The sequence below is a fragment of the Haliaeetus albicilla genome, chromosome 12 (assembly GCF_947461875.1).
Source record: "Haliaeetus albicilla chromosome 12, bHalAlb1.1, whole genome shotgun sequence".
NCBI lineage: Eukaryota > Metazoa > Chordata > Aves > Accipitriformes > Accipitridae > Haliaeetus > Haliaeetus albicilla.
Window position 1 is genome coordinate 25,822,290 of NC_091494.1, and position 12,501 is coordinate 25,834,790.

The following is a 12,501-nucleotide window of genomic DNA, read 5'->3' on the forward strand; positions in this document are numbered from 1 at the left end:
TTTCTCAACTGTCCGAAGATCTTGGAATGGGCTATGGAAATTTCTGCACCTGTTAAAAAATCCCAGGGCAAAACCAAAGTTCATCTCCTTCGATATGTTCATGCTTTTGTAAGGTGATACATTGTCTTTGCAATCAAATTTTCCCAGTATCTGCAGCCAATCAAGAGATCTGTCACATAAGGAGGTCTAACCATCCACACCTAAAATACTCTGCTCTGCAGCTGAGTTCATAAACCAGTGGTGGGGAAGGAAAGCCCAGCCTTGAGAAATACTGCTGCATACACAGACACCAAGTATCTACATAGGAATGAGCCAAGTGCATTGCCTCCAGAGAAGCCATTAAGCTATCACAACCAAGAAAGTTTATTTGTACTGAACTGGAAAATGAATTTTACCAAAAAAGAATCACAAAAATTGTATTTGGAAAACAAGCAGAACATAGAACTTACTCTGCCTTCCGCATTGATTGTCACTTCAGATATCTTGAAAGTGACCTTTGGATTTGCTGTACCTATAAAAACAGATGTTAGCAGTCAGGCACCAATTGTTTGCTTCCAAGAGGGCAGACTTGAACTGTGGATTATTGTGGAGTTATTCATACAGAACTGGAAAAGGCAAACAGCAGAATGCTCTTTGATCAAATAGCCTACTTGCATGTGTGAGACAGCAAAGAACAAGGCAGGGAAAAAAAGACTGCAAACATGAGGCAAACTCAGTGAATGTAATCCTGCAAACAGATCTGATCAAGAGCCATGCTACTATAACAGGCAGTCTTCTGTCCCACAGTCAAAGAATGCACATACTAGTTGGAAGCAATGCTCAGGAGTGATCAGGATAGCAAAGCAAGCTTTGGTTTACTGTTTGGCTGTTATTCTTGAGGTCATGCATAAAAAGCGATCCAGTGCTAAAAAGCATCTTTGAGTATTAGAGCAACTCACTCTTAAAAACCTATTGCCATGACTAGTGCAGTTAAGATAACAAAGCTATGTATTTGTGTTGAACACTGAAAATCTAAAGTTAACTCTTTACACAAAGCCTGCACAAAGCAGCAACTCATCCTGCCGTACAACTTGCAGTGCTAAATGCTGGGACTTGCTCCACAGCAAGAAAAGAGGGACTATAAAGAATAAAGCCGCTGCCAGTTGATCCACAAGATGACACATGTGGCAAATTCCACATACTCTGAATATTGTCAACGCTGCTGTGAAGTACTCCCGCTTCATCAACCTGTTTTATACACAAAACCTGATGCACTGAGGTGAAATGACTTGCCCTCAGCCACAGTGCTGGCCTATTTAAGCACTTACCTTCTCCCTGGGAAGAATTTTCTACACTACCTCAAGCTTTGCCCTCATAACGACCCACAGAAAAGGGCTATTGTCCCTGCAGCTCAGGCTGGAAACTAAGGCCCAGAGACTAAAACCTAGTTGTTTTATTTAAAGGGATTTGGGCTTTGATTGGCTCATTTTCCTAAACTGCTGAAACTTAGCATTGAACAAAGCTATGACAAAATACCCTCAGAAATCTGGGTGTACACAAGCGCTGAAAAAACACAAGGAGTCATCTCTCACTTCCTAGGCTAACACTGAGCCTTTCTTCCTCCTTGAACCAAGTAGTAAATCAGGATCATAAGCAGAAAACTTTTCCCAGTGGATCAGGGAACCTGCAAGATCTGAATGAATTCTGCAGTTTGGGAAGGTCAGCCAAACAGAAGATATTTCGCCAAAAAAATAAAGATTTCAGGAGTGAGGAGAGTGAACCACTGTTCTCTGTGAGCAATGTGCCCTGCTGTAATAGCAAGGATATCTCAGAAGAACAAGGGTCAGACTGTCAAATTTGCCCCATACATCTGACACATGCCAGTGAATCAGCTCCCAGCAGGTCTGCTTAAGTCCTGCTTCCCTGCTTCCAATGGCACTCCACTTAATATGCTTCAAGCCTGCCCTCACTCCTTTACTGTTGAAGCCTCCAGATCATTTACTGTTTGAAAATATGACAACAGGGAGTTTTCCTGGTAGGCTGTAAGCATGCTGAGTTTGTTGTTCAAAGTCCAAGAGCAATCATGGAAACCAGAGTCCTTCAGAACTTGAACTACCAGGGCACTGCCAGCAGCTAAACAGAAGCCCTCCCAAAAAAGCAAAAGGCCACAAATCTGCAGCTATTTCCTCAGAGACACAGGGCTGTAATGAGAATCAACTCCTCAACAACTCAGATCTGCCAGGATCTGAGACAGCAGCTCCAAAGTAGTGACAATCAGATAGAGTTTCCACCAACTCCTGAGACACCCAGACTCAGAGCTCTTAGTAACCACATGGCTGGAGTATCAGCACAGTCACCAGTGACTAACCTAACCCCCACAGCAGCAGTTTCCCCAAACACATTTCCACCACCTGAACACCAATTCAAAGACTATTCAACACCTCTCCAACAACCCCCTGCTCTAGGCTAGGAGAGTCACTGCTGTCAGGCACATGGAATAACGTGTCTCACAGAAAAAGAGATGTAAGGTATCAGGGTCTCACCAGTTTTGGGGTACCGGAAGGAATCTGTTTTTCTTGTCTCCAGCATGGGCGATGTGACATGAATAATTTCCACCTCTGACTCATCATTTTCTTCATAAAGAATTCGAAGAACTTTACCCCCATTCAGTGCTGTAAATGAATTAACATTTGCTGGTCAGAACAGTTCTCATTATTGGTTATTGCAGGCATCAATATTGTCTCAGGACCACAAGCAGGTTGAAAGGATAAAGAAAAATCCAACAAAGTCTCTGATTTGTGTTTCATTTAGCAAAACACTCTGAGACTCTTACAACTCCTACCACTGTTGTGAGAAGGAATGTCTCTTCCCCCCATAACGTGCTCACAAGGCCACTGTAACTTGCCTGCTGCTGTAGACAGTTCAAGAGGAGCTATAAGGTTCCTATCTTGCATAAAAACAAGTAACAGAAAAAAGTAACACTGCACTGGACAGCACCGCAGAGGGGCCACTACCTATGCCTGTCAGACACACTGGATCCACCACACTTACTTGGCTGTGCCTTTGGGCTCCACCAGTAGCCAGTGTATCTATCAAACTCCTCCTGCAGCACAAAAGTAGCCACACCAGCAGATTTTGGATCCTCCTCAACATTGTCCAGTTCTAAAAAAAGACACAAAAGATTTAGTTCATGATGTACTGCAGAATGAAACCAGTTCTGTATTATCCCAAACATGGCCCAAGTTCACCCCTTGGGAACAATTACACGATAACAAATCTGACTTCTCAGCAGATTTGTGTCTTCTGCTTCCCCCCTGCTCTGTTCATTTATTTAGGAAGGATCTAACCCTCTCTGACATGGCAGCTTCTTTTAGGAAAGGAAAGCCAAGCCATCCTCCCTTCTTACTTTACCCAATTAGTCTCTCAGTTTTCTACGTACTAGTCGAAGAAAGAAAATGTTCTCTCTACCTGAGCTCAGTGAATTGGAACCACAACTTTTAAGACAATCAAAGAAAAAAAAAAAAACAAAACAAACCCTTCTGAACAACTGAAACTGAAAATATCAACATTCAGAAAAATGAAAGCATCAGTATTTCATTCACTGTACAAACCAAAAGTAACAGACTTACATAACATCTCAACATGATGACATATCCATAGGGCTTCAATATTTTTCCTGTTACCCTGGAGGTAACTTAGCAGCGCTCCATAAATAATTATCATCTGAGAAGGAGTCATTGCTACAGTTTATTTTTAATGTACTTACATAATATTTTAATATTTAACATTTAAATAAGCTAAAGCATTATTATAAAGTGTCAGAAATATTAATTGAACTAAAATTTAAATGATCAAGTTTAAATACAAAGTATGATTTAAATACAAAACACAACCGATTTTTAAAAAGTGTTTTATCCACAATTTCCCATTTTCCTTCCTCCAGGATACCCATCTAAAACAGAGTTGGAGAGGGTAAGAAGCAAGGACCCAAGTTACTGAGTATGAGGGGCCAGCAGAAGCCACAGTGCTATTCAGAAACTGTCTATATTGTTTCTAAAAGGCCCTGCAGCCTTATTTCACTGACAGAAACTTTCCTCCAGCTCTATTCCACCCACAGCTCCTCCACACAAAAAAGGCAGTTCCAGTAAAAAGGAATGTGCTGTTTCAGTAGTAGAGCCCTTCCATATGTATTCAACAAATAACTCATTCTGCCAGATTCCACAGTGCAGGGAAAAGAATCAGCCCACAATATCTGCACTAGAGGAAACACATAGAACATGACAAACAAGGTGGAATAAACAGTGGCCATTTCCCCAGATTTCAGAAGAACCCCTAGTGCCATTGCTTAATTCAGTCTAGCAAAAACAAGTGCAGAAGAGGTGTGGAGATTTTAATTGAGGATGCATTACCATTGTGCACAAATGTTAGCCTCCTTTCTTCTCTGGTTTCTATATTAGATATCCAGATGTCATTGCTATGGATAAATGCAATCCAATTTGGATCAGCTGGACAAAGCTTGGGATCCATACGGATATTTGGACAACTAGTCTCTACCAGAATGGGTCTTAAAGGCTGTTGCTGTTTCAAAGAAAAAAAAAGCACAGTAAGCAATGATAACACATGGACACTTATAGAAACTAACCTGGATTATCAGAAGGTCTCTAAGACCACAGTAGTGTGGACACTGACTTCAAATACACAGGTTTACAACAGAGGAATCTATCCGTCTTAAACACAGAAAAATACTATGCAGGTATTTTATAGGGAAAGTTGTGCTTCTACCAAGGCTACACAGATCCCACCAGGGTTTCTTTCACCAGTGCTGAGAATTAGCCACAAATCAGAAGGCAGCTTGCCTAGAGAAGCCTGGCACACTCTTAAAAACAGCACCCTAAAAAGGGGCTGGCAGAACATACAATCTCATCCTCCAAAAGCAACTCAGGGTACAGTAAATTCCCCTTGACAACAGGGTTAGACAGACATCAGGCATCTGTTAGAATAACAAGAAATTATTTCAGCTTTGAAGTCCAGCTTCAGCACCAGCAGAGCAAAGGCTGCTTGTTCTGCAAGTTATACAGCCAAATCTTATAACATATACAGCACTGGCTGCTGAACAGTGACCTCTAAACCACAGCTTGGGAACCAAAGTTGTCTCTGGTGTGACTTCTGACTACGTGAAAGAGCACAGAGCCTTTATGTTGCTTTTTATTGGCATTGCTACTTATGAAAAATCAACAAAATCTGGTGTCCTGCCTTGCTGCCATGGTTTCTACCATTTCTTGTAATTCTCTACCCGAGTTTCTACAACCATGGAAATGCATCCCTATGGACTTCTCCACATTTCAAGGGTCATCAAGGCTACTTGCCATGCTAGTGCAGCAATAACTGATGATTGCACTCTGCTTTCACTCCAAGCCAAAGGAGCTTCTAGCCAGAGGAAAGTAGTACTGCATAAAACAGGAGAGATGAGTAAACTCACAGTGAATCCGTGAGGGCCTCCATCTTTTACGTGATAAATTCCACTCCCAGCCTGAAACAGAAAGGTGCCACTTTCTTGGTGGTAATCATAAGAGGCAATCCCAATGGTGCCAATTCTCTTCCTCTCCCGTAGCAGTTCTTCTTCACGAGAGTACATCCCATAGTCTAGGATGGCCTAATATATGGGCAGAGAAGTACCATCAACCTCTGCTGTGCATGTCTTACTACACTGTCAGAGTATCTCTGCACGCCAAGCTTCCAGGAGCAGATGGCTGTGCAGACACCCTCCTCCTCCAGAATCCTGCTGGCGGCTAGAAGCCTGCTCCTGCTTGTGCCTCTGCCTTCGGCACTTGTAGGTGCAGGCCATGATCAGATCCTACACAACTGTAAACCTGACAGCCACTTCTCCCATACCAAGGCCAGCATTATTTCCAATATACACTTGCATAAGAAAGATCAGACTGAAGGTCTGTTATTTCTAGAACAAGCAGGAGAGTCTTTGCTAACTTTCGCAAAGATACACAGTGACTGGTCTGGTGGGAGGAGAGCACAGCATGAGTTTTATGTCTGGCTCACAGCCTCAGGAAATAACATGGGAAAAAACACACCTAATTCCACATGGGGTTTGTCCCACCTCCTCCAATCTGCCACAGTGCATGGGGTGGGACTGGTGCAGGCTTGCTATGTACAGAGGTGAAAAGCAGACACATGTTCCAGTAAGTGGGAAAGGGATCCTCTGCTCCAGCATGAGTCACGGAGCCACTGGCTGATCCTTAGGGGGACTCATCACTCCCCCCTGCAAGACAAGGATTACTGGAGACTACAGCTCCTTCAGCAATCCCCAGGATCTCACAGCAGAGAATTTGATGCAAATTAGTACTTGAAATCTCTGCCGGCAAAGGAGGAATCATCCAGCACACACAGTTTTTATGACGCACAAAGGCTGTAACTCCAAACGCTGGTGAGAAAGCTGTGCTTGTTTTTGAGCTGGCTGCAGAGTTAGCCAAGTACAAGGAGAATCTTAAAACGTTTGAGACAATGAACTCCAAATTTTAACAATGGCTTATAGGTGCAACCCTAAAGCCTGTGTACTTGCTACGCTGCCAAGAAGCACGGAAGAAATCAGGACCCACCGGAAAAAGATCCAAAAGAGGCTTCCAGGAAAGCAAGAGGACAGCAGCTTTGTTTATGGTTTTGGGAATTTCAGAGTAGAAGAGCGTGTTCTCTCTGTTCTCCCCGGACATTGCTATTGTGAAAGTGAGGAGGAAAAAAAAAAAAGTATATTAGCTTTCTGTTAATAATCCAAACACTCTCAAAGGATACCAAGGAACAGTTTCACAGGCCCTTTCTACCAGAAAAAGTACTGACAGTCTCTGCACTGCAGCCTCACTCTGGGAATTCCCCGCTTCACAGAAATGCAAGTCACGGAGAAGGCAGAGAACAAGGAACTACACCCAGGCTTACCCCATGCTGTCTGAAGCATATCTGTATCTTCTTGAAGGCTGGGGGCCCCCTTTATTTTATAAGCTTTTAAGATCAAGAAGGGCCTTTCTGCTATTCCCCTGGCTGGAATACAGCATGATGCAGCTGGTGTTTCACAGATAACATGTCTTTAGGAAGATTTGAACATCCCTTTCCTGCTCCCCTCCCTCAGTGCTATTCAGATTTCTGAAAGATCCTGCCAAGGCACATGGGGATCAGTCCCGAGGGAGCCAGGTGTGCCCCAGGGAAGACCAAGTCTGACCTACAGCTCAGGAAGTAGCACATAGGAAACCAGAGCTCATCTCAGCTGAGGTCAGCCTTAACCCACCCTCACAACATGCTTGAACTCAGCATCATTCAAGGACTATGACCCCCACCCTCTGAAAAGGGGAAAAAAGAAACAGATCAGCAGCTTTCCGACTATGTCACTGCACAGCACATGCAAAGACTGTGAATCACAAATCAGAGCTTAAGCAACCAGCCTGAGCAGCAAGCAATGGGGCTGGAACACGGTGCCGGCTCGTCGGCCTTTGTTCTGACCATTGCTTCTCCCCCAATCCAGTTTTTCATGGACTTATGTTGAGTTAGTGCAGCTTTTGACAAAAGCATTCCTCTACCATAAGGCCTGCTCCAAAAAGCCACCCAGAAGGTTGCTCACAGCATCATTTACAGTGCCAAATCACTTCAAGCACAGCTGCAATTTAGAAACACAGATATATCAAGTGAACACTAATTACTGAAATAATGCAGAAATGAGGCACTGAGGCCAAGAACAATAAATTACATGAAGTTCTTCATTATCAAGACCAAAAATGTTGAGAAAAACATTTACTCTTTAAGCTGCCCCTGCCCTACACTGCTATTTATTCCCTCCAGAATCCCTGGAAAACCTACTCCATCAATAGTGGAAGCACAAAGGACTCTCAAAATTACATTTATAATCTCTGTTTGGAAGGAAACTTTGAAAGAAAAAAAGGTTCTACCCACTAGTTGTAATTAAGAGAAAGGAGATCAAACTGACACAGCTTTTGGAGAGGGGATATCATACATGGAGTGAGAGAAAACAGACCAAACAAACTTAACCCGTCCTCCCAGCTAGGGAATATGTCCCAAAGGACGCTTCACAATTCTTTTCCAGCTCCAGCAGGCCTAATGGGTCACCTTCAATCACACCATTTCTGTGGGAGATTACATCGCAAGTTTTAATGAGACATTACAATCATGATCATGACATTTGACCAGCCAATCTGGCCTGAAAACCATTCTGATTTAACTGCCGGCAACACCCAGCTCTCAAGAACAGTCAAACTTGAAGAGCCTCCGCAGTGACTATTTAGTCAAGACACAGGCTGTCGCAGCAAGCTTACCCAGATAGTAGATCCTATCGGAATGAGGTCCTTCAGGATCATTTTTCTTCACAAACATGAAGTCGTGAGGGGCTTTTGCCATCATGTACCCATGATACTTCCGTGTATCTGTGAGCAGTTTCCGAAGCTGGCTCCAGGAATGTCTCTCTACATAGAAAGGTTCCAGTTTTGGCTGCTCCTCTCTCTGGACCTGCTCCTCATGGCCCGCAGTTTCGAAGATTTCAAGGCTCGGCTGTTCAGTTTCCATGGCTGCTGCCATGTTGCATGTTTCTGGAAGAACAGAATAGCAGAGGTTCAGCATTGCCTTCCAGCAGCCCAGCAAATATTCACTTCAGAATCCCAAAACACACCACAGCAAAAGCGCTATAAGAAAAACACCAGTTCATTGGAGAAAAAAAAACAGCAGAATGAAATGGTCTAGGAAAGAGATTTCTGCTCTGGAAAACAGGCCGCCATCACTCAGCCTTTCAGAATGGGACTAAGAACTTCACAGAGCCACACAGATTTATTGTTGTTTGCCTTTGCCATCCCCCTCCCCCCCAACTACTAAGTTCATGAATTGGATAAGTTCTTCCCTGTTAAGCTCCTGCGTGCTTCTTCCTCCCTGTAAGCTGCATGAATATCACCTCGCTACACTGATATTAGAACAGGGGACGATTAGGACTGTAGCAAGATCTGGAACAACCAACTACTTAGAACAAACATTAGTAGTCAATTTGGAACCACCAGGCCACACACAATGGGCCTAGGCAACTGCGTGCCCTTATTCCCATTATTCTCCTATAATTTGTTGGGTTCGTTTGTATCTCCTTTCAAACAAAGCTCAGAAGAGTCTAGCAATGATCATCACTGTTGTATCATCTCAGGGATATAATTACAAATACTGTATGGATAAGACTCTTCCAGAAGTGTGAAGAGATACCAGAAGAAGGGGGACACAGCGAAAAAAGCATTTTCCAAACAGATTTATCTGCAGAATAAGTCTTATCCTCCCAAACAGGTTGTTAATTTAGCAGATATCTCTTCCTGCACTCAGCTGTGCTTTGCAAAAGATATATGAGCTGGAATTAAAAGCCCAGATGTCTGGCAAGAGGAAACCAAGTCCTTCCACTGTAAATCCCAGATCTGAGGGCAGCTCCAAAAGGATTCACGCTATAAACTCCTGCCACATAGTTCATTACTGGAGAGACCAAAGCGTAAGGATTGTCAGTTCTCAAAAGAAGAGAGTTTTACTACATATAGAATGGAAAGGCTGCAGAACTGTTCTGCACATTGCTAGGGCAGAGCTTGGTGGCCCGAGCCTGACAAAAACACTAATACAGACTAAATAAAGCATTCCCATTGAGCAGACAGGCACTAAAGGACCACCAAATCTCAGGGGATGGGCTTGGGCAGCACAGCTACCTGAGGCAAAGCTCCCTGACAGACTGGCTCTCCTGCTGCTCTACACAGCAGCTGAGATAACTCATCACAGATGAGTAAAAAAGAGATGACCTACACCTTGGAACAAACCCACTTTAACATAAATTGCTAAAAGCAAAGCAGGACAAGTCTGAATTAAAAGTTTGGTTCCACCTTTGACAATACAAACAAAACAACAGGTCCTTCTTTTGTCCAAGCTATTTACAACACAAAGACACAACACAAGTTATTAAACAGCCCTGTAAAACTGGAAGGAGAGTTCAAGCCCATACACAGAACAGTGCTCTGCTCAGACAGCGATAGAAACCAAGAATGAGACTTCAAACCTTAATCAGAAAACTCGCATCTAATTTGCGGAATTCCAACAAAGAGAAATCTCCTTTTCCCACCTATACCCAGATGCTGACATGTCTTAACCCGACCTATTTCTCACACTCCCCTCTCAAGAAAAGAGATAAATACCGAAGAGCAGTAGCCTTTAACGAGCAAACAAGAGTGAGAACAGCCACCCGGCAAAGTGAAGTTAGTCCAGCGTAACACGAGGATCTGCCTCCCAGGAGATCACTGCGGGATCTCTACCGCAGCCACCTTCTGCCACTTGAAGCATTTTTTTCCACCTTCCTGCAGCCAACAAAGAGAGACCGCCGAATCCTTCACACCAGCTCAGGGGACCCTCCAGCACTACATCACCGTAGGACGTCTCGTATCCGCAGGGTGCGACGGAGGGGCACGTCGGGCCTGAGCGGGATGAATGGCCACAGGTCTGCCCTTGCCGCCGAGGTGGGAGGAAGCGGGTAGATCCCGGGAGGGGCCCTCCGTGGCGGGGGGGAGCGGGCAGGCCTGGTCGGGGGCGAAAAGCCAGGCCGCCCCGGGGCAAACCTCCGCCCCCCCCGTCCTCTTCCTCCTCCTCCTCCTCCTCCCCCCCACCCCACGGGGTACCAGCAGCTCCCCCCAGGACGGAGGCCCCGCTTCCGGGAGGCCACCTCCCCCGGGCCCCACGAGGGCCCTCACCCACCCCGGTACTCACGGCTCTCCGCGGCGGCGATGCTGCCGAGCCTCCCCGCCGGGCCGCTTCCGCTTCCGCCAGGAGGAGCCGCCGGGCCGCGCTAGGCGGGGCGGCGCCCCCTACCGGATGGGAGGAAGCGGCACCAGCCCCGCCGAGCACCGCGGGGCACGGGCGAGGGCGCCGCCTGCCGGCCGGGAGGACCGGGCTGCGGAGAGCCAAGGGACGGGACGCGCAACACTCCCCCCGTGCAGCGGGACACGCACGTTGTTCCGTCACCGGCAGCCGGGACACAGGGTTTACGCCTTGCACGGGGACCCGGGACACGGACACACACTACCTCATGCAAAGCCCCATGCACGGGGATCCTTCAGTTTCAAAAATCGGCTTTGTTTCCCCCCAAAAAGCCAGCACTTCCACACTGATGTGCTTCCTACAGCAAAAAAAACCAAACCAACCAAAAACCCAGCTACTAATGACCAGCCCAGGGCACCCACAGGCCCCAGTGCAGTGAGCCCCCAGCCAAATGTTTCTATACATTTGAATTTCTCTTCATAAAGCAAAGCCACTTTTTGTAAACCAAAGTCTTTTTTGATCCATTATAAACCAGAAAAAATAATTTTGCTGCAGGTGCTCCCTCCTAAATGTGTGTGCAAGCAGAAGCCCCAGGTCACACACAGACCCGACAGCTTTTTTTTTCCCATACCAGCCGCTCGGTGCCATCTCCCACATGCTGCCCCGGGGCTTGTTGGCCCGTGGGGTTTGCGTTCCAAAATAAAGCAGCCCGGCACCTATTTCTACAACTCACCTGTCCCTCCGCAGCAGTTTTGCAGCCCCACAGGCTGCCAGAGGTTGGAAATCCTCCGCTCAGAGGCAGGCTGAGGCACAGAGCTGGTGCCTCCTACCCGCGCAGAGATTTGCACAAAAAAACCTCTGCGGGAACATCAAAAAGTACCCTGAAGCTGGGAGGGAGAGGTCGCGCCAAGCTGGGATGGAGGGGAGGATGAACTTTGCCAGGGCAACGGGGGAGGCTACGAGTGAGGCATCCTTGTGTGAACCACTAAGGGAGCGAGGGGCAGCCTTTTTGCAAGTACCACCAAAATCAATGCTGCCCCCTTTTTAGCCTTATTGGCAGCAAGGTCTTGGGGCACATAGTAATTCCAGTGTCAGAGTTTAAAAAGGTTGGGGCGTGTGGTTGCGGGGCAGGATACAGATGGCATGGTATTTTCTAGATTTTTATCAGCCCCCCTGAGTCATGGCGGAGACAGCTCGAGAAGCTCTCTGTGCCCTTGCCAGAGGCTGCCCCTCCGTGAAGACGTGTGGCATGGAAGAAGGAGGACAGGGGTCAACACCACGGCACACTCCCTGCAGGTTCCAGTGGCAGCAGGGTACACTCGAGGGATTGGACATCCCACGCAGTGGAAAGCTGCCAACGGGGCCTGAAAGCCGACAGTGCCCGAAAGGCGTCACAGTTCTGTTAAAATACCTGACGCGTTCTCTCACCGGGGTCACTGCCATCGCGGCCGACACCTCTGGACCCGGCACCGCGACGTGAGGGCACGGAGGCCGCGCATGGGACTGGAGGGAACACGCAAGGCCCCCAGAGGCCGAAGGGGAGAGTGAGGGTGCACCGGACGACACCTGAGGCCACAGGAGGAGCTCCGGGTGGCGGCGGAGCCCAGGGAGACCCGCGGAGGCGGGGAGCGCAGCAGACATCTGCCGGCCGCGGCGGCCATTGCCGCCCCTTTCCCCGCTGCGCGCAGGCGCAGT

General features: G+C 46.8%; 1 protein-coding gene across 6 annotated transcripts in view; it reads right to left on the reverse strand.

Moving 5' to 3' along the window:
- Window positions 1-12,492, reverse strand: part of DPP8 (dipeptidyl peptidase 8) — a 32,110-nt gene extending 19,618 nt beyond the window's left edge. Inside the window, exons 1-8 of one of the 6 annotated variants that reach the window (XR_011327151.1) lie at window positions 12,235-12,492; window positions 8,307-8,576; window positions 6,591-6,703; window positions 5,459-5,632; window positions 4,389-4,557; window positions 3,031-3,141; window positions 2,523-2,651; window positions 450-511 (exon numbers count right to left, since the gene is read on the reverse strand). Coding sequence is in view for 5 of the 6 variants with exons in the window: in XM_069798593.1 (XP_069654694.1) it covers window positions 450-511; window positions 2,523-2,651; window positions 3,031-3,141; window positions 4,389-4,557; window positions 5,459-5,632; window positions 6,591-6,703; window positions 8,307-8,565 (1,017 nt within the window). In the remaining variant the exon portion in view is untranslated. Of the gene's footprint in view, window positions 1-449; window positions 512-2,522; window positions 2,652-3,030; window positions 3,142-4,388; window positions 4,558-5,458; window positions 5,633-6,590; window positions 6,704-8,306; window positions 8,577-10,237; window positions 10,369-10,743; window positions 10,805-12,217 lie in introns of those variants that run through there. The other 5 variants (XM_069798593.1, XM_069798595.1, XM_069798594.1 and 2 more) reach the window with 5 other exon arrangements.
- Between the last annotated feature and the right edge of the window lie 9 nt (window positions 12,493-12,501).